Source organism: Pelobates fuscus, chromosome 2, assembly GCF_036172605.1.
Source record: "Pelobates fuscus isolate aPelFus1 chromosome 2, aPelFus1.pri, whole genome shotgun sequence".
Taxonomy (NCBI): domain Eukaryota; kingdom Metazoa; phylum Chordata; class Amphibia; order Anura; family Pelobatidae; genus Pelobates; species Pelobates fuscus.
Genome location: NC_086318.1, coordinates 203,377,169 through 203,399,940, shown reverse-complemented (window position 1 = coordinate 203,399,940; position 22,772 = coordinate 203,377,169). Strand labels below are relative to the sequence as shown.

The following is a 22,772-nucleotide window of genomic DNA, read 5'->3' as shown; positions in this document are numbered from 1 at the left end:
TATATTATTGAGTTCTTCTTTGCTACTTTACTTTTACAAAAATGTAAAAAACGGCAGTACATCTGGGGCATTGGTACTACCTGCAACGTACTTGTATCTCTTGTTAACATCTTGTATGTACTAACCTCAACTTTCTAATTCTGTAATGCCAAAATCTTGCCTCAATAAAAAAAAAAGCAAAAAAAAAAGCTTGATTCCTTTCCACAGGTCTGTCATTTCAACTAAAGGATTGGATCCTCATCACCACCGACGCAGCGCATCTAGGATGGTGAGCTTATCTTCAGTGTTATATGAGACAAGGCATATGGTCAGTAGAAGAAAGAAGAGTCATCCAATTTCAAAGAATTAATTACGTATTTTTTTTTTTTTATGCCTTTCTTCAATTGAAATCCCTCATTCTGGGAAAGGCAGTAAGAATACAATCTGACAACCAAACTACTGTTGCATACATCCACAAACAAGGAGGTACAAGGGTGAGAAAACTAAAGATTCTTTGCACAAGAATTATGGCTTGGGCTCAACATCATCTGGAGGATCTGTCGGCCGTTCACATAAGGGGTATAAACAACATCATAGCAGACAACCTTCAGCAGATCAAAATGGTCTCAGAATGAATGGTCCCTGAATCCTGTTTTATTTTCACAGATTGTGGAGAAATTCGGGATGCCGGTTATAGACCTGATGGCAAGAAGGAAGAACGCAAAAGTAGCAAGATTTGCCTCCCTTTTCAAGGTAGACTCTCCAATGGTCTACCGATCATTTGGGACTTCAACTTTGCTTATGTCTTTCCTCTGGTAAGCATCATTCCAAGGATTGTACAAAAAAATAACAGACAAGGCGTTGGTTCTGGCAGTAGTTCCATACTAGCTAAACCGGTTGGTTCTCTGCCTTGAGGACAATGGCTTTAAGGTCTTGGGAACTTCCACTATCAACAAGTCTCATGGAGAACACAGGGATTCCCCTAGAAATCCTTAAGATTTTCAGATTGACAGTCTGGCTCCTGCAAGGCTGATTTTACATTACAAAGGTATTAAGAATGAAAGATGCCAGTTTTTACTTAATTCTTCCAGAAAATCTACCTCTGGTATTTATTTAAGACTCTGGTGCAAGAATCATCATTGCCTACGTAGTTCTTCTACAGATACATTTTTTTTTTTTCATTTTTTCTGAAGGATAGTCTTAATGTGGGACTGGGGTTATCTACTCTGAAGGTTCACCTTTATGGTCTTAGCCACTTCCTGGTCAAGAATCTGACTTCCAACATTTTGATTCAGAGATTCTTCAAAGCCGTAAAGATCATCAGACCTCCTAAGAGGAATTTATTTCCATCGTGGGACTTTTTTTTGTTCTTAAGGCCCTTTGTGAAGAACCATAAGAACATTTGGATGAAATCTCCCTGAAGCTTTTGTCTCTTAAAAACAGCCTTTTTAGTCGCAATAACATCTTATAAAAGAATCAGTGAAATTCAGGCTTTTTCATTTTCTCCAGAATTCGATATTTTCTTTCCAGACAAAGTTGTCGTACATCCAAAACTATCTTTTCTTTCCAAAAGTCATCACGTCTAGGGCTATCAATCATCCAATTCTACTTCCTTCTTTTGGTAATCCGTCAGCCTCCGAACTGGAGAGAACTTGGCATATGCTATATGTTAGAAGAGCCCTTAGGAGTTATATTGATCTTCTTGCTTCAGAAGACCATCTTTTTAATTTTTGGGGTGTAATTCAAAGGTCTTACAACTTCCCAGACTAGTCTGGCTAGATGGCTTGTGGATACCATAACATTGACTTACACTTCCTCTAAATTGCCTTTGCCCACATATTTAAAAGCACATTCAACTAGTGCTATGGCTACCTCTTGGGCAGAAAAAGCTCGAGCATCTCCAGAGGTTATATGCAGAGCTGCGACATGGTCTTCATTCAACACCTTTGTGAAGCATTACAGGCTAGATATATTCTCTGCCTCTGAAGCTGCTTTTCGGGCATAAGGTGTTACAAGCAGTGGTTGCCTAATTCCCGCCCAGAGTGTTTTCTGGGATCTCGATATTTCCCTATTGTACTGCCACCATATGTTAGGAAAAACTTTTAATTTTATTTACTGTAAATTCCTTTTTCCTTTAATATGGTGGCAGTACAAGTTTCCTCCCCCTTTTTGATAAAAAAAAAATATATATTTTTTTGCAGTATTAGGTCTCTAGTGTTTTATTGTTACAGACTGTGGGATCTTGTAAGGTTAGTATTTTATACATAGTGGGGGAGGATATGTTTATGTCAAATTCTTTCAGATGTTTGTCCCAGGGAATAGCACATCCCTATTGTACTGCCACCATATAAAGGAAAAAGGAATTTACGGTAAGTAAAATTCAAGTTTTCCCACACCTGTGGCTTTTAAAATTGCAGTTCGGGTCTGTGTATAAATAGTTAATGAATTTGTTAGCTCTCACATGGATGCATGGAGCAGGCTAGATACTGAGCCATAGGGAGCAGCAAAGAACTTTCAGAAGACCTGCTTACCAAGGTAATGAAACTTTATAAAGATGTAAAAGATATAAAAAGCTATCCAAAGCCTTGAAGATGCCAGTCAGTACTGTTTAATCACTTTATAAAAAGTGTAAAATTCAGGGATCTCTTGATACCAATCCAAGGTCAGGTAGACCAAGAAAGATTTCAGCCACAACTGACAGAAGAATTGTTCGGGATACAAATAAAAACAGTGGTGGTGTTGTTTCAAGGAGCACAATGCGACGATCCTTGAACAAAAATCAGCTGCACGGTCGAGTTGCCAGAATGAAGCCAATGCTACAAAAAAGTACACAGTTACAATATGCCCGACAACACCTTGACACGCCTCACCTCTTTTGGCACACTGTAATTTGAAGTGACGAGACCAAAATAGAGTTTTATGGTCACAACCATAAGCATTATATTTGGAGAAGGGTCCACAAGGCCTATAGTGAAAAGAATTCCATTCCCACTGTGAAGCATGGTGGTGGCTCACTAATGTTTTGGGTATGTGTAAGCTCTAAAGGCAGCAAGATGAATGCAGCATGTTATCAGAAAATACTGGCAGACAATTTGCGTTCTTCTGCACGAAGGATGCACATGGGACGCGGTTCGACTTTCCAGCATGAAAATGACCCCAAGCACAAGGCCAAGTTGACCCTCCAGTGGTTACAGCAAAAAAAAGATAAAGGTTCTGGAGTGGCCATCATAGACTCCTGACCTTAATATCACCGAACTACTTTGATCTCAAACGTGCGGTTCATGCAAGATGACCAAAGACTTTGCGTGACCTAGAGGCATTTTTCCAAGGTAAATGGGCCGCTATACCACCTGGAAGAATTAGGATCTTCATAGACAACTATTACAAAAGACTACATGCTGTCATTGATGCTAAAGAAGGGAATACATAGTATAAAGGGCATGCAGATGTTCCATTTTTTTTCTTTGTTGCCATATTTTGATTTATGATTGTGCCATTCTGTTATAGCCTACAGTTGAATAGGAATCCTATAATAAAATGTGTTTTGGCTACTCACTCATGTTTTCTTTAAAAATGGTACATATATCACCAATTCTCCAAGGGTATGCAAACTTTTGAGCACAACTGTACGTGGCTTAATTAGCTTTGTAGTGAATATATAAGACTTAAATAACAGATCTGTTTAGGATGGGTTTACATTTCATAAGTAGTCGTAACTATTTTGCCTCTACCCAGTGTAGTTTTTTCCTCTTCCTTCCTCATTCATTTGTTTTTCTCTTCTATAGATCTCAGTGGCTCTATAGCATCTCCTGATGTGAAACTGAATCTTGGTGGAGATTTTTCTAAGGAATCCACAGCCACTACATTTCTTCGTCAAAGGGGATATGGATGGTTACTGGAGGTAGAGGAAAATGATCCTGAAGACAATAAACCTCTCCTGTAAGTTGTGTGTGTGTGTGTGTGTGTATATATATATATATATATATATATATATATATATATATAAAAAATTTTGTGTGTGTGTGTCGAAATTTTGTTTTTTATTCTTTTGTAATAAAAACTAATACTGTTCTACTTTAATTGTCTACAAAATACATACTGTATATACTCGAGTATAAGTTGAGGTTTTTCGGCACATTTTTTGTGCTGAAAAACCCCAACTCGACTTATACTCGAGTCACTGTCTGTATTATGGCAACTTACATTGCCATAATACAGACAAGGGGCTGTTGGGAGCTGGCAGGAAGCGTTTACTTACCTTTCCTGCAGCTCCTGTCAGCTCCCTTCTCTCACGTCCGGTCAGCTCCCTCTGCAAGTCTTGCGAGAGCCGCAGGGTCAGAGCGTTGCCACGGCTTACCGTGGCAACGCTCCGCGCGGCCGCGTGACTTACACTGGGACTTGACAGGGGAGCTGACCTCACCGGCGCGGAGGAGAAGGGAGCTGCAGGAAAGGTAAGTAAACGCTTCCTGCCAGCCCCCTCCTACACAGCCCATCCACTGGACCACCAGGGAGTGAGAGCCCCCCTCCCTGCCATGTATCAAGCAGGGAGGGGGGACGAAAAAAATAAAAATGTAAATAATAAAATATTAATAAAAAAATATTACTAATAAAACAAAATTATAATAATAGTTCAAAAATAATAATAAAAATGCCCCCCCCCCCCCTCCCACCAAGGCTCTGCATCTCATATACACACACATTGCATTCATTATATACACACACTGTAAATAAATATTCAATTTAATATAATTTTTTTAGGATCTAATTTTATTTAGAAATTTACCAGTAGCTGCTGCATTTCCTACCCTAGTCTTATACTCGAGTCAATAAGTTTTCCCATTTTTGGGGGGTAAAATTAGGGGACTCTGCTTATATTCGGGTCGGCTTATACTCGAGTATATACGGTACTATTTTTTAAATAGTGTACATATTTGGTTTTTTAAACCACATGGGTGAAATATATTGTTGATATAGTGGCATTTTTAAAAGTTAAATGGTTATTCCCACCACCATGATAACTTCTGCTTTTAGAAGTGGTGATGTCGGTATGTGCAGTGTTTCTGCTTGAAACACTGCACATAATGTAATATTTGCACTTATATGGCAGGGACTAGTTACAGCCCCAGCACACATGACTTTGGAAGGCCGGAACTGTTTTGGACTGCAAAATGTCAGTCATGTGAAAAAATGACATCTGTTATCTCCCTGCACGCTGACAACGGACCAAATTAGCTTCTCCCTTGCAGGTAGCGTCCTCCCTTGCTACTAAAGTAAAGCTTTGAACACCTGTCCATTACTGTCTTTTTTTTCCAATGAAAGACTTATATAATCCCTTTAACCCCTTAAGGACACATGACATGTGTGGCATGTCATGATTCCCGTTTATTCCAGGCGTTTGGTGCTTAAGGGGTTAAATAGAATTTTTTCCCCCTCAAAAATAAGGCAGCCTATCAAAAAATGTAATTCTAGATGGTGGTTTTAACACTATAGGGTCAGAAATACATGTTTTTTGTTAGTGATCCTTTAAGCACTTTGTGTTATGGAACATTCTCTGTAAGTATTTGGGTTGTTGGTTTCAAGGGGCTGTTTTTTTTTTTTTTTGTTTTTTTTTTAAGCCTGTGAGGCATCATTGAAATATCAGTATGATCCAAAGGTTCTCTAAGTGCTCTCATTATGCCGGTCTTGCTGGGACTGACAAGACCGGGCTGTTTTCTCGATAGGGCAGAAATAAGGCATCATAGAAATAGTGGTATGAAGATACTTCAAGGGTCTACAGTGTACAAATATGTTTTTGTAGAGTTTTGGATTCTATAACCACTAATAAAGTTATCGGATTAAATTTTGCAAATTTTAATCTTTGCTAATCTTGTTTTATAAATTCAAAAAAAACGTGACTAAAAAAAAATCTAATGAGAAAGGACTGGCTTACAATACCACTTCTTTTTATAGGGAAGAGCTGGATATAGACCTAAAGGACATTTACTACAAAATCCGATGTGTTCTGATGCCCATGCCATCACTTGGGTTCAACAGACAAGTTGTACGAGACAACCCTGATTTCTGGGGACCCCTTGCAGTGGTTCTGTTCTTTTCAATGATTTCATTATATGGTCAATTCAGAGTAAGTATACCTTCACGATATTTTATCTTATTCTTCAAACTCTTAAAGTTGGTTTAGGAAAGGTTTCTTTTTACTAGTACATTTTTACTGAATTTAGTTGTTTCTCTCACATGAGTAGTGAAATACTAGTGTGTTATGTCATTTTCACTAGATTGAATTGTTTCAGAATATTTATTCTACTGTATACTTAGGCATGTATAAGATAAGGCCAGGGACTAATGAAAGTATTTAGAAAACTGGGCAGACTAGATGGGCCGAATGGTTCTTATCTGCCGTCACAGTCTATGTTTCTATGTATTGGTGTTGATTTCAACGTTGCCCTTTTACAGAGTCTGATAGGGGGGATTGCTAGCTTTGCTAGTTATCCTTATTAATTCTTTCTTATTCATCAGTAGTCCTTTACTTGCAGTAAGATGTTGGCTTACTCTTCTTTCATACTGTTTACTGGAACTGATTGCTGTTTGTATGGTTAAGTGGTAAAATCTATAGCTTTTTTTAAATATATTTGATTAACTGGCATGTGTAGATGGCCCTTCAGATTTTGATTTAATATTTACATGTATTTTGTTAGTGCTTTGGTGCCATCTGGTGGCTTTTCCATAAAAGACCACTCATTTGGTTTGCAAGGTCTCTTGCATTGATATCTTGTCTCTACCTCCACAATATAGCTCAGTGGAAAGAAGAATTCCCATTTTTTTTTTTCGTATTTTCTCTCAGATATACATACAAATAAATAGAGCATACGAAAAGGCATACTTTGACATAGTATCACATTTGTACACAATACAGCCTGTTTTATAAAGTTTGAGCGTTGTGTATACTTAGAACAACATATAGTTAGTTGCTATATATCAGACTTTCGTACGTACAAACTTAGAGCGGGTATATCTCTCTCAGACTTTCACAATACAATAAAAACCTAGTTACACACTGACAGAGTTGTTTGGACGATCTCCTATCTTGTAATTGAAAAGCTAGATAAAGATATTATAATATGATCTAGCTATTTTACAGGGGAGCATTCAGAATAGATATGCCCATTTGGGAAAGAGGTATGCCTTAATCAGGTTCATCTTCCCCCACCAAGTAATCTCTACGTGTCTCCATTTTTTCAATGATTTATTCATGTCTCTAAAACAGCTTAAAAAATGAATCTGCATTAAATCTGAGACATCTCTGGTCAAACGTATACCCAGATACTGGAGGGTAGTGTTAGCCCAGTTAAATTTATATCTAGCGTTTATAAAATTGTTGATTTACTCTTTTATTTTGTAGTTTGAAATGTAACTATACATCTTTACTTCATAAAAGAGAGAGAGAGAGAGAGAGAGAGTGTATATGTGTGTGTGTGTGTCTCTGTCATGGTGTGTGTGTGTCTCTGTCATGGTGTGTGTATATACCGTATAAGCAGAGTTTTTCAGCACATTTTTTGTGCTGAAAAACCCCAACTCGGTTTATACTCGAGTCAATAGTCTGTATTATGGCAATTTGCATTGCCATAATACAGACTGGGGCTGCAGAGCTGTAACTTACCTCTCCTGCAGCTCCTGTCAGCTCCCTTCTCCTCTGCGCCGTCCGTTCAGCACCTCGGTCAGCTCCCAGTGTAAATCTCGCGAGACTTACAGTGGGATCTCACAGAAGAGCTGACCGGACGGCGCGGAGGAGGAGAGAGCTGACAGGAGCTGCAGGACAGGTAAGTAACATCGCTGCAGCCCCCACTGAACTACCAGGGAAGGAGAGCCCCCCCTCCCTGGCCAGCTAGCAAGGGAGGGGGGACGAAAATAATTATAAATAATAATAAAATATAAATAATAAAGTAATATTAAAAATAATAAAATAAACCTAATAATAACAAAAATATTATATATAAAACAAAAAAATTATTAAAATAATTTAAAAAAATATTATAATAAAAATGCCCACCCCCCACCAAGGCTCTGCAACACACACACACTGCATCACACACACTCACACTGCACTTATACACACACACTGCATTCATACACACACACACACACACACACACACACACACTGCACTCATACACACACACACTGCACTCATACACACACACACTGCACTCATACACACACACACTGCACTCATACACACACACACTGCACTCATACACACATACTGCATTCAGTATATACACACACACTGTAAATAAATATTCAATATAATTTTTTTAGGATCTAATTTTATTTAGAAATTTACCAGTAGCTGCTGCATTTCCCACCCTAGTCTTATACTTGAGTCAATAAGTTTTCCCAGTTTTTGGGGGTAAAATTAGGGACCTCTGCTTATATTCGGGTCGGCTTATACTCGAGTATATACGGTGTATATATATATATATATATATCTATCTATCAGGGTCGGTTAGGGTTACAATCAAATCATCCGCATATCATTTCAATTTTAAATATCTTTGTTTTGTAGCAATGCCCTTTGTTGGTTATTTCTAATATTAAACGCCAATATCTCCATAGATATAATGTACAGGATTGGAGACAACGGGCAACCCTGTCTTGTACCGTTGTGTAGTTTTGAACCAGGTAGTATATATATTTGGGCCGACTGTCCTTGCCGAAGGGCAAGAATACAAGGACAGGATTGCCCGGTGTATCCAGCCCTGAAACCCAAACTTTAACAAAGCTTTATTCAGGAATCCCCAATCGACCCTGTCAAACGCTTTCTCCGTGTCAACTTCCAGCAGTAGTAAGGGGATGTTTTTTCTTTTGGCAGAGTTGAAGATCTCAATAATGCATCTGGTGTTATCTTGAGGCTGTTCGCCCTGGAACGAATCCTATTTGATCTTGATAATAACTATCTAGCGTGGTTTTCATCTTATTTGCTATTTTTGCTGAGAAAATTGTAACATCTGTATTTATAAGTGAGATTGGCCTATAGCTTTCTGCTCTACATGGGTCTCTATTCTGCTTTAAGATTGGTAGTATGTTGCTGTAAGCATTTCATTTGGAAAGTGGGCCAATTTCACTATATAATTGAAGGTGTCTGCTAAGTGGTTATTAAGTAGTTCTCCAAAAGTTTTATAAAAAAGATTTGAGAATACATCTGGACCCGGTGTTTTCTTTGTTTTTAGATTTTTGATGACCTCCCCCACCTCATAGGCCATTATCAGACAGTTAAGCATGTCCTTTTGACTCTCAGAAATTAGTGTTGTCTAAATAGTTGTCTATACCCTTGTCATTAGCAGGGAGGGCATACAGCTTGCTATAATATGCGTTAAAACAATTCCAATTGTTGATTTAGGAGAAACGTGTGTCACTCCATCCGCTTCTAGTCTAGTGATTTTATTTGATAAGATTTTATCTCTCAACGTCGTTAGCAACTTGTCCGCCCTATTCCCTTTACTATAGTTCTTCAATCTCAATTTCTCTAAGATCTTGGCGTTCTTATCCATGATCATATGGTTAATCTGTTTTTGAATCTCACTTACTGCTGTGGTATCCGTCCTAGAGGGAGTTAATTTGTTCTCTATGAGAATCTAACAAAAGCCTCAAAAAAGTGTTATTAAATCGGCTCTTTTATCTTTTTTTAAAATGAGTATCTCATAGTAGCTTAAAGTGAGTAGTTAAAATGAGCTCTCATAGTAGCTTTAAAGGCATACCAGTTGTTAGCATGAATGTTTTCTTTAGGATTATTCTCTTCAAAAAAGCATTCTATCTGTGCATTAAGGGACTCTAAACTATTTGCATTATATAATAATCATTCATCCTCCATGGAGTTCTATAGTTGTTATTCGATTGGTCCTTCATGGACCACATAATACTATAAACATGTATTGTCCAGTATATCAATCATCAATATTTTCTATGGATATAGTGTTTCCCCAAACCATGTCGATGCGTGAATAAGAAAAATGCACTCTAGGAAAAAAAAAAAAAAAAAAAAAAAACTTCTCAGGATTTAACCCCTTAAGGACCAAACTTCTGGAATAAAAGGGAATCATGACGTGTCACACATGTCATGTGTCCTTAAGGGGTTAAAGATCTCCAAAGATCAAAACAGTCAAACTTATTTATGGTATTAGTAAGAGATTTGGCCATTTTAACTACAGAGCTATTAATGCTCATGTTCTTAGTTTTTTTTTTTTTTTTTTTATATATCCACAGAGGGGTCCAAAACGCAGTTAGTCACCTGCCGTTAGGCACACTCCAGTCTTCAATAGTTCTACTTGTTCCCCAAAATTTTTTAGAGTCGCCACTGGGAAAATATTTGGCAAATATACATTAACCAAAGTATATTTAATTTCGTTTTAGAAATCTACCTTCCGTATCTGCATATTGATACAGTAATTTATACTTAACTGTTTGAGCGATAATAATTGCAACACCTCTTTTCTTTCTATCTTTGGTGGATGACTGTAGTAGTATTGGGAATCTAACTCCACCCCATTTAACATTATCAATTCCCCTCCGATGTGTTTCTTGCAGGAATCCCACATCCACCTTTTCTTTACTCAAAAAAATCATATACTAAAGCTTTCTTATGGAGGGAGTTTAGAGTATTAACAGAGATCAAATTAACCATTGTTCCAAGGGAAATCCCCCAAAGCTCTTGTTGGTGTGTCTACCCATATTTAAACAATTACATATACACAACATAAATAACATAACCAATTGGTTGTTAGCCAGTTTTGAATGGAATGGCCTCCCAACAAACAAGGAATTCTTGTTGGTGAGAGCCTTTGCCACGAATGGTGATTTGTATACCTAACCACCAGCTCGGTTCTTGAGTCTCAAAATAGGACACATAGTGGGGCCTGGGATGAAACTCGTGGAGGAGTACGTCTATCCATAATTTACCACAAGAGAAAAAGCCCCCCCCGCCCCAAAATTTTTTTTTACCTGTTTATTGGTATCTTGGCTCTATCTGGATTCTTAAATGCCTAAGCTGTTCCCCCTCCCCCAGACTTATGTTTATATTCCAGACATTATACCCCTCTTATGGAATCAATATGAATTGTAATTATTTTTCCTCTATTTTTTTTTTATTATTTCCTTTCTACCCCTCCCTATTCCTCCTCCCATCCTTTTCCTTTTCCCTTCCCTCTCATTCCTCCCCTTCCCTTTTCTACTTGACTTCCTTGATATTTCTGCCCTAATACCCTTAAACTAAATTCTCAATACCCTATCCACCATCATACTTGAGTGTATAAATACATAGTTTCCTCTGTGAAGGCAATATAAAAAAACACAAAATTCTACCAATCTGTACCCTAGTGCTGTTTGTGTTTCATCCTGTTCCTAACTTTATTATCATGTGAGCTTTAAGATTATTACCATATCTCACTCCTTAAATTAGCTAACTGCTAAATATTTGTTTATACTTCATTCTCGTGTGGACCGATTCCCAATTTAAGTGTACCAAATAGATTTAAGTGTTTTTAGTTACAGAGTGATCTATATAGATTTTTACCATTCCACATCTCTTTAAGTGCTATCTACTAAGTATTTGTAATATTTATTTTCTTATGGAACCAATTCCAATTATTATTGTTTCTTCCATAGTGACTATTTACTTAATATCTACATCCAATTCCTAGTAAATCTTAAAACTTCAACCCCATAGTCATAGGCATCTCGTACATTTGTAGAGGTAATTCATAGAGGGAGAGAGAGCAACTACTAGAAGGGGTGAGGGAGAGAGACAAGATACACAAAAAAAGTCCAGTCAAACCATATCAATCACAGTTTGTTTGCACTCTTTTCATATAATGTTGGAGTTTTTCATCCATGCAGCAAGGTTTTCTGGAGAGTCAAAATTTTCTATTCTGCCATTCCAACGGACTCTCAATGAGGTGGGAAAAACCCCATCTACAGCTGATATTTTTCTGTCTCAGAATAATCAGATCTGCATTGAAGCTTTTTCTCCAGGCTCTTGTAAAATATGAAAGATCTTGGAAGATGCCTAAATTCTGAATTTTTTTTTTCCAGAAGAGGTTTATTTCTCATCGCAGTCTTGATTCTCTCTTTGGTGTGATAGGAATGGATTTTCACAATTACATCTCATGGGAATGTTTCTGGAACATTTTAAGGTTTATGCAATCGATGTCTTCGATCAATTAAATAATCATGTGATTCACCATCAGGGATTACATTTTTGAAGAATTCCAAAAAGAAGCCTTCAAGCTTATTGTTAGTTACTGCTTCTGGAATGTTCTGTATTCTAATGTTTGATCTTCTAGACTTATTTTCGATGTCATTTTGATCTTAAATTTGAAATGCACTTTGAATTTTCACTTTAGTGAATAAACCTGATGGTCATTGTGCTAAACCTTACGTTAACAGTTAGTGATCTGCTTCATGATGCACATGCTTTGCTCTTCTACAGGATCTACTCTTGATCCATTTAGCGAATAGCTGCAACTGCCACGTCGGGCATTAATTTTGGCATTAACTGTTGCCACGACATCCAGCACAAACCTACTGTTTTAGAAACCGATGTCTAGCATGATCTCCGAGACAATACAAAACTGCAGTTTCAGTTCAATGAATAAGTCATATTCTATTTGAATTGTTCCTTTCTATAGATCACTAAATATTGGGTGGGGGCTCCCCACTCTATTAATTCTTACACCAACCTTTTAGTGTTTCTACTATTGTTATATGAGCTGCATGACACTCAATGTGAGAGCTACTGCAGCACCTTTAAATAATATTCTTGCTTTCTAGGTTGTGTCCTGGATAATCACAATTTGGATATTTGGATCCTTAACAATTTTCCTGCTTGCTAGAGTACTTGGTGGAGATGTAAGTAAATTTTACTTATTTGTTGATGTAATTAAAGTACGTAATTCTATTTCCAAATAAACATTTTAGAGTATCCATGTCAGAATTGGTTTATGGTACAAAATACTACATTTCAAATTAATACGATTTTACATAGTCATGATTCGACTGTAGTCTTGTAAAATTGACTTTCCTTGATAATTATTGCCCCCTTGTTACTGTTAACAGCTGCTTTTGTTTCTAAGTGTGTCTTGTCATGCATTGTATAATATGTAAGATAACTTTGATAATACGCAGTTGAAAAATCCAATTTATATACTCTTGTTTATCTGAATTGCTCACTTATGATCTGTATGATCTGTACAGGTAAACAAGCTCAACATTAACCCCATCAGGACTGCTGGCGGTTCAGGACCGTCATCGGAAAAATACCCTTGAGGACCGGTGACAGTCCTGAACCATCATCTTGGAAAACGAGCAGCGGGAGTGTTCAGAGATCGCTTCCGCCGAAAATCCCGCTGTTACTATCTGCCAGGCAGATAGTAACAGCAAATTACGCCGTGAGAGCGACACGCGAAATATGGAGCTATTTTTAGGGGATACCATCTGGGAAGAGATTGCTTCCCAGACTAATCTATATGCTACCCAATTTATTAATACCAATCCGATAGCTATGCAGTCAGGGAACATGCTTGACATCCCGCAGATGTCGCTGAACGTAAAAAAAAAAAACACAAAAAAAAAACACCTCGGCGCTTTTACAATGCTCATGGGGATTATAAAGAAGCCATCAATTCGCTCTTACTGGAGCAACAACCCTATCTGTTCTAGTCGAGTGTTCATGTCTAGAGCAAGATATGAGTTGCTGCTGAGATATTTACATTTTAATGTCAATGCCCTCTGTCACCTCAGAGATCACCCCCAATATGATAGGTTTCATAAAATACGCTCAATGGTAGACATTCCCCAACAAAATTTATCCATTGATGAATCCTTAATGAAATATAAAAAGAGATTAGGATTCAAACGATACATCCTCTCAAAGCGCTCTAGGTATGGCGTAAAATTGTACAAACTGTGCGTGAGTGAAAGTGGCCATACATTTTCCTTTCATCTATATGAGGGGAAAGATGGTCAACTGGACCCTCCTGGCTGTCCTGACTCTCTGAGGACAAGTGGGAAAATTTGTTTTGGACCTACTGATCCCCTTGTTCAATAAAAGGTTACCACCTTTATGTGGACAATTTTAATAGCAGTGTCCGTTTGTTTCAAACTCTTTATGGTTTGCAGATACTGGCCTGCGGCACTGTGAGAAAAAATGCCATGGATTTTCCCAGACCTCTCATAGAGGCCAAATTAAAAAAGGTTAATGTAAAGCTCTGCGCAAAGTTGAAGTGCTTGCAATAAAATTTAAGGACAGGAAGGATGTTAATATACTAACCACCATCCATGACAAAAGCATGGCGGACATTACTGTCCGATACAGAGTACAAACCAAACCTGTTTGCATCAGGGCTTACAACAGGCACATGTGGGGTGTTGATTTGGCTGATCAGCTGATGCAGTCATATCTAATCTTAAAGACAAAAGCCTGGTATAAAAAGGTGGCTGTCTAATGCATGTAGCAGCACACAATTAATTTTTACTTTTTTTTTTTTTTTTTTTATAATTCTTTATTTTTGCACAAGATAGGAACAGCAAGATTATAGCAATGTTTTGGCTTGCGCAGAAGTTGAATTAACAGTCAAGGCCGACAGAGTCCAGGGCACTTTCGGTATCCCGCGGCTCTGGTGTCCAGCTTTTCTCTCGTTCGTATCCCCTCAATCGCCACTGGAGCCCACCAGACTGTTATCCCATGGTTCCCAGGTCCTCTGAAAAGATACAGTCGTCCCCTTCAATCTCGCGGTCAGGTCATCCATGACCCTGCCTTCCCGTATCCTAGATATAACCCCTCGAAACTCTGGTCCCTCCGGTGAGAGCCATGCCGTAGCTATCGCTCTGCGCGCGCTTAGAGTTACCGTGTGCACCAGTTTCTGTTCTCTCTTCGTCCACCCCTCGATAGACCTGTTGAGTAGGTAGATCCATGGGTCCATGACCAAAGAATTCATTTTTACTTAAAAAAAAAAAAAAAAATAAATAATGAATCCTGGAAAAACACCTTTCTCCAATTTCGCAATCATTTATGGAGATGATCAAGTTCCAACAACGGTGCCAGAGGAGTCCAGAATTGGTGCTACACATTTTATTTTTAAGATACCGCCAACTGCAAAAAAAAAAATAAAACAATCCCCAGAAACGTTGTCGGGACTGTTTATAAAAAAGGGAAAAGGACAGACACCCCTTTTCACTGTCCCAATTGCCCTTCAAAACCTGGACTGTGTATTGGAACATGTTTGGAGCTCTACCACACAGAATTTTATTTTTGTTTCTTATGAAAGCAGCAAATGTTAGTCAGTTTCCTTCCTCCAAATCTCCAGTTAGATTCTTTTTGCAGGAGTTAGTTTAGAGATTGCTGCTAAAGATGCATTTGATACCTGCACATTTTGTTAACGTTTTCTGGCAGTGACCTATAACCGGCTGGCCAAAACCAGATGACGTGTGCATAAAAAAACAGGATTCAAAATGCCAAAACCAGATGACGTGTGCATAAAAAAACAGGACCAAAAATTTACCACCACACACTTTCTCTGAATTTTTTGGGCAGAATAGTTGGGGGAAAGAAGAAACATCTCATCTTCTATAACCTTGGATGTAACTTGGGGAATGTAAAAATGCACCACACTTAACCTGTGCCTAGCAAAGCAAGCAAACTATATTCAGCAAAAATGGGGAAGTCCAAAATTTGTTACTGTAAAAATGTGGCAAACCAATGCATGGGGGGCATTGGTGTACTCAGGGGACTTTGCAGAAAACAAACTGGGGTGTTTTCTGGCAGTAACATATAACCAGCTGGCTTAAATCAAAAAGCTGAATTCAAAAATTACCACCATGCACGTTCTCTGAATTATTATTTTTAGCACAATGGTTGGGGAAGGATGTTAAAACACCCCATATACAATACCTTGGCATGTCTACTTTATAAAAATATATACTTTCATGACGGTAACATTAACTGGGGGATGCAAAAATATGCCAAACTGAAGATAGGTCAAGCATACCTATATATCCAGTTTAAAAACTGTTATGCACAAGTCTTGATCGTGGTCTTTTAGCCCCCAAAAAACCCAGCAAACCTTAGTAGTTAAATCAGTTTGTTTATGCAGCCCTAACAGGGCCAGCGCATCCTATAGGCGACTTAGGCAGTCGCCTAGGGTGCCAAATTTGGGTGACCCGGCAGGAGGGAAGCACACAGCGCTCCCTCCTGTTAGTCACTCAATGTAGCGTGGCCTGGCGGCGCGGACCGCGGTACAGCAGCTTCTGTTTCCTGTACTCTGCCTCTGTGAGGCCTCAGTGAGCACTTCCTGTCAGTCCGGCCGGGTACAGGGTACAGAAGGTAGGTAGGAGGCACAACAGGGAGGTTAACACTAAGGGGGGGAGGACCACTAAGATGGGGTTGGGGGGGGGGCGTGGAGAGGACCACTAAAGGGTGGAGGAGGCCACAAAGGGACAGTGAGGGGAGTGGAGCACTGAGAGATAGTGAGAAACCACCAGGGGGCAGGGGAGAGCTCTAAGGACAGAGGGGACATCTGTAAGGGAGGAGAGGTGAGGAGAGAGCACTATGGGACAGAAGGATAAGTCAGAGCACTCTGGGACAGAGGGGTAGGGGAGAGCACTCTGGGACAGAGGGGTAGGGGAGAGCACTCTGGGACAGAGGGGTAGGGGAGAGCACTCTGGGACAGAGGGGTAGGGGAGAGCACTCTGAGACAGAGGGGTAGGGGAGAGCACTCTGAGACAGAGGGGTAGGGGAGAGCACTCTGAGACAGAGGGGTAGGGGAGAGCACTCTGAGACAGAGGGGTAGGGGAGAGCACTCTGAGACAGAGGGGTAGGGGAGAGCACTCTGAGACAGAGGGGTAGGGGAGAGCACTCTGAGACAGAGGGGTAGGGGAGAGCACTCTGAGACAGAGGGGTAGGGGAGAGCACTCTGAGACAGAGGGGTAGGGGAGAGCACTCTGAGACAGAGGGGTAGGGGAGAGCACTCTGAGACAGAGGGGTAGGGGAGAGCACTCTGAGACAGAGGGGTAGGGGAGAGCACTCTGGGACAGAGGGGTAGGGGAGAGCACTCTGGGACAGAGGGGTAGGGGAGAGCACTCTGGGACAGAGGGGTAGGGGAGAGCACTCTGGGACAGAGGGGTAGGGGAGAGCACTCTGGGACAGAGGGGTAGGGGAGAGCACTCTGGGACAGAGGGGTAGGGGAGAGCACTCTGGGACAGAGGGGTAGGGGAGAGCACTCTGGGACAGAGGGGTAGGGGAGAGCACTCTGGGACAGAGGGGTAGGGGAGAGCACTCTGGGACAGAGGGGTAGGGGAGAGCACTGAGGGACAGGGAGAGCATTAAAGGACGGGAGTGGAGAGCACTTTAAAAAAATAAAAAGCTGCTCTCCTCTCAGCCCCTATCCTACCCCACACATCCTCTCTTTCACACTGCACACATACACAATGCATCCTTACACATACACAGAAACCTACAATGCATCCCTACTCACACACAGACACACCGAAACACACAATGCATCCCTTACGCGCACACACACACTGCTTCTCTTACACACACTTCATATACCCCTTACAGACACACACTGCATTAAATAACATACACAGAAACACACCTTGTATTCCTTACACATAAAAACACCAGATTCACACAATGCATTCCTTACACACAAACTCACTGCATCCCCTATACACACACTACATCCCTTACATAAATTGGTATCCCTATACACTACATTCTATAAGAACACACACACCTTACATTCTCTACAATAACACATCCCCTACACACATACACTCCACTCCCTATGAGTGGGCCATGTAGTTGGACTTATGGGCGGACCTGTTCGGCATACTCACGGTCAGGCCCTGGTGGCCCAGATTTTGAGCTGTGTAAGGAGCCCCAAAAAATAGAGCTGCTTCCTGTTGGTTGATTTTTGTGAACACTGTTACAGTCTCCAGAGAGCCTCTTCTACACCAGAACAGTTTAACGTCGTGGTTCTGGTGTCTTTAGCCTTTCTCTGTAGGCTTTTTAATGTAAACACACTGCCTTTTCAGATAAAAGACACTGTGTGCAGAACTAGCGTTGGCCCATATGGCAGATCATAAGGTTGGGGTATTGTGATGTCACATGGTGGGCTGTACATATGGGGTGGCGGCAAATTTTTGTTGGTCTAGGGCGGCAAAAATCTTTGCACCGGCCCTGAGCCCTAATCACACATTCACTAGGTGACACACAGCCTCCCTAGACATTCTGAAGAAGACTTAAGATTTTTGTTTTGATTAATTGAGAATATCTTTTCTCCTACTTTTGCTAATTTCCTACAGGAGCCTCCTGTGTGTAATTAAAGTTGAATTAACAGAGCAGGAGATAATAGTCTAAAGTAAAAACACTGTGCTGTAAGATCTGATTTTAAAAAAACTGAAACTTTTATTTTTATTTTTCCCCATGGAGGTGTGATTAAGGCTCCATGAACAGAAAGAACTTGTTATTAAATTCTAAATGGCATATCATTTAGCAGGGAGACATGGGCTTGATATATACACTGAAACTACCCCGTTAGGCTTAAGTTCCTCACCTGACTAGCTGTTTTTGGAATAAATACCACAGAGGAGATTTTTGTAATTTAAAGCAATAAAACAGAGGGGTGATATCCAGAATACGGGAATGCAGAATCATGGACGACCTGACTGCTAGATTAAAGAGGACAACCGTGACTTTCCATAGAATATGGGAACCATGGGACAATAGTTTAGTGGGTTCTAGTGGAGACTGACCGGGATCGGGGAGTCGTAAAAGTTAGGGACCAGCAAAGCGGAGACCCCGTGGCGACCTGGACTATGATGGCCTCGCTCCTCCCCCCCCCTCCCTCCCCCCGCACCCCTCATACTTTCTCGGATTACTTCTCTTCTCTCCCTCACTTCTCTCTTTCACTTTTCTCCTCTTCTCTTGTCTTACTTCTTATTTCACACCTCTTTGCATATGTCTATTCTCGCCCCTTGGTTTACAAGGGCGTTGTTCTTTCTTTTTTGTCTTCTTTCTTTTTACTTATTTTTTATTTTTTCATCACCCAGGCATGATTACACAGTCAGAGAAACGAGGATGCCTAAAGATGTTACTGGAGTGTGTAGAATTAGGGCTCCTTATTAGGCTACATTGCCTAGATTAAATACAAAATCCTCGGTGGGAGGCAAGGCACAAAGGGATTCGAAAGAGGCTTATCATGTGAGATTATGTTACATATTGTATTTCCAAGAATGTTATCCTCGTGATTGGCTTCTGCGCAAGCCTGTAAGTTGTATTTTACTTGCTCTACCTATCGTATGAAAAATAAAGAATTATAAAAAAAAAATAAAGCAATAAAACAGACAATCCCAAAATACAAAGTAGTTGTTTATGACACTTGTATGCTTCTGTGTTTATAATGTTAAGAATGCAAACAAAAAAAGATTAAAAAGTACATATTGTTATTTATTTATTTTTGTTCCTCTTTATAGGTTGCATATGGGCAGGTGCTTGGTGTCATAGGTTACTCCTTACTCCCTTTGATTGTTATAGCCCCCGTGCTTTTAGTGGTTGGATCCTTTGAAATTGTCTCTACAGTGATAAAAGTAAGTAATTTTTCTCTCTAGCACTTTCTCTTCTCAGTTACATGCGATTTAGAAACTTAAAAAAAATAAAATTATATATATATATATATATATATATATATATATATATATATATATAAACGCACAATTGTTCAGCAAAGTTCTCACTTAAAGCACCAATGGAATGTTACAATCAGTTGCCCAAGAATTGTTCTGCCGATGTTCCAGTGTGTTTGTATTTATTTCTGATATTTAAAGGGATCCTATAGGTTTGTTTTCCTGGCACTATAGTGTTATCAGGTGTCATCTCAGCATTGTCTGGAAGCCTTCCTTTCAGGTGGTCAGCAACCAGTGGGACCAAATTGTAAAGTATACCGTCATGTCATCAGTGGCCCCAAAATAGAGTTCTTTTGTTGTGCGTAACTCTTCCATTTGTGCGAACCAAGACTTTTAGCATTGGGCTGATAGACTGTTTCCAAAACATGTATAACCTGCTTAACTATATTCAGCATGCAAATTGTGATCAATTTCTTATACCTTGACTTTAGTGCTGTAGTGTGTTGTAGTAAAATCAGGGCTGACTTAAAGATAATGGGGTGTCAGAAAATGTAGCAAGCATCGTATGAATGACAAGCCAGCGATCAATGCACATTCCCACCAAATCTGAAGGGTGGCCTCCATGAGCAGTGTCACCTCACCCAGCATCCACCCCCACTCCTATGGGAGTTTGGCAAGATCTGCCCCATCTTTCACTTTGGTTAGGTAAGTAGACAATTTAGACATGCAATATTCAGAGAAGCAAAATATGCTCTTGGGATCACAATAGGTCTTGTCTGGAAAAGGTACAAAAGGCGAGATTCAGGTCACAGGTAAGCATAGAGATTGGTCTGTAGTTCCAATACTGCTAAATGCATTGCCCTCCTTTGGTGTAATAGTAATTCTGTATTGTTATTCCTATATTGTACCATTCTAGTAGCTATTTGAATTATCTCTATTGTATTACGTTTTGGTGACAGTGTTTACTAAATTGAGAATTCAAAGTGAATTTTGAATTTAAGGCAAGAGTAGCGAGATGTTGAACTTCACTTTAAATTCTCAGTTTAGTAATTAACTCTCATCTTCAGAAAGGCAAGAATGTCACATTTATAGATTAACTCATATCATCCAAAAGGGATCAATAAAGTATGTTCTTGCTAATACTGTTTCTCTTTTCAGCTGTTTGGTGTGTTCTGGGCTGCCTACAGTGCTGCATCCTTATTAGTTGGAGAAGAATTCAAGACTAAGAAGCCCCTTCTAATTTATCCAATTTTTTTGCTTTACATCTACTTCCTATCATTGTACACTGGAGTGTGACCACATTCAGATGCCCAGTTTATAGATGTAAATTGTAATGCTGGATTGATTGGTGAGGTGGCTTACTATTGGTATGGCTTCCTCCGAATCCCCGGGGCTGTATTATGCATATATGTGTATATATTATTTAACCCCTAGAACTTGTCTGGAGGGTTTACTGTATAATGCAATATGCCACAACCATTTCTGGCATGGAAGAGATCTAGAAAAGCATTTAAAGTGCTTTCATTTTTTTTCTTATTAATGAGAATAAGGAAACTGTTTTGTTTAAGCATTTGGTTATCTTTGAACAAATTCAGAAAGCAGGACATGCTGGACTTTTGGTTCTCTGTGCCAGGTTTACAGGTGGGCTGTAGACTGTTCCTCCCTTGGCACAAACATTTTATATTGCTTTAGTTTAAAACCCCTTTCACTGATTCTCCCAGTCTTCACATGAACAAGGGAAAACTGCAGATTACACTTGAATCCTGATTTCATCCTGTTTTTTTATTAAAAGTTTAGACCCATAGAAATTTTTTCCAGCCTAAATGGAATTACCATTTAGATAAAATGTGTCAACCGTCTTGTGTACTGCAATCCCCACTGTGCTAAAAGTCATGTTTGTATTGGTAGGGGTAAAAACTATTTATTGTCCAACATTGGTCCTACTTTTTAATACTTTTTAATTACCCTTTGGGCATAATCCTGTAAAATGGAGTGTGTGCCTTCCTGTGAAACACAAGAGGCATACACATTGATCAAGTGCACAGAATCAGCAGAGATCAATATTGATTTTGGCAGGTCAGGATTCAAACTGCAAGAGTGGAATTGTGGGAAATGGTGCAGTTTAAAGGTTCTTTCCCCACCTTGTATTTGGCCTATTATATGTAAATACATGTTCAACTCAGTGCCCTGTACCTTTTGAAACATTTTAGGCAATTTATTTGTCTGTCTCCTCTAATAGCCTGTTATATTTTATTTCTTCTCAGTATATCTGCATTAATTGATCTTTTTCTTTAAGATTTAAGCTGCTCATGTGATACAATTTCTGTCACTTAATAAAGAAGTCCTGTTTTTTAAAGTGCAATTTATGTGGCAGTAGGATTATTCCTATCTAATCGTTTAAACATTGATATATTTTTTTTTTTTAATATAAAAATATCCTGTAGATATGAAAATATTTATAATACCTAATCCTGGCTCTCCGCAGATGTAACAGTTGTTGTGACACCTTTAATTTCTTTTAATTTTGCTGTTACATGTAAAATGTTTTTTATTTTATAGATATTATTTCTGATTCAATGCAAAAAAAAGGAAAAAAAAATAAACTGCAGAGAATAAACTTGCATTTTGTATTTTATGCTGTGTACTGTACTGTTTTTCAATTTTAGAAACCACATACTACCTGCCTACTTATATTATAGCAATGTTTTTAATAGAAAAATACCCAATGTATGGTTTTTAAGTGTTAAGAATGAACAATCACTTACAAGCCAATTGGATAGCACCATGGGGGAAAACTGACTTATTTATTTTTTTCCTTTTACACACTAGTGTTTCTGTTGCATTTGCAGAGTTATTTGCAGGGGAGTGCTGACCAAGGTTATAGAATCAAAAAGCTGTGTGTCACGAACGCACCCTACTCCAAGAGTGTGCTTGACTTAGTTCATATACTCTTCCTTTCTTTTTTATAAATTCTTTATTTTTGTAGTGCATATAGTTGGAACAGACAGGCATGTGGTTCCCCAACGGTAATCCACATGCTCATTTCAATGATAATAGATACAGTAGGGAATGGTTAAACAATGCACATTTTTGAATATGGTATAAAATTATGTGTTAAT

At 39.1% G+C, this 22,772-nt stretch overlaps 1 protein-coding gene across 2 annotated transcripts in view; it reads left to right on the top strand.

The window, feature by feature from the left end:
* YIPF4 (Yip1 domain family member 4) overlaps positions 1 to 22,288 on the top strand; it is a 29,571-nt gene extending 7,283 nt beyond the window's left edge. For both annotated transcript variants that reach the window (XM_063441159.1, XM_063441160.1), the window contains exons 2-6: positions 3,765 to 3,918; positions 5,929 to 6,100; positions 12,799 to 12,876; positions 19,504 to 19,617; positions 20,812 to 22,288. In XM_063441159.1, coding sequence (XP_063297229.1) covers positions 3,765 to 3,918; positions 5,929 to 6,100; positions 12,799 to 12,876; positions 19,504 to 19,617; positions 20,812 to 20,949 — 656 coding nt within the window. In that variant the 3' untranslated portion in view covers positions 20,950 to 22,288. The remainder of the gene's footprint in view (positions 1 to 3,764; positions 3,919 to 5,928; positions 6,101 to 12,798; positions 12,877 to 19,503; positions 19,618 to 20,811) is intronic.
* The last annotated feature ends 484 nt before the right edge of the window (positions 22,289 to 22,772 follow it).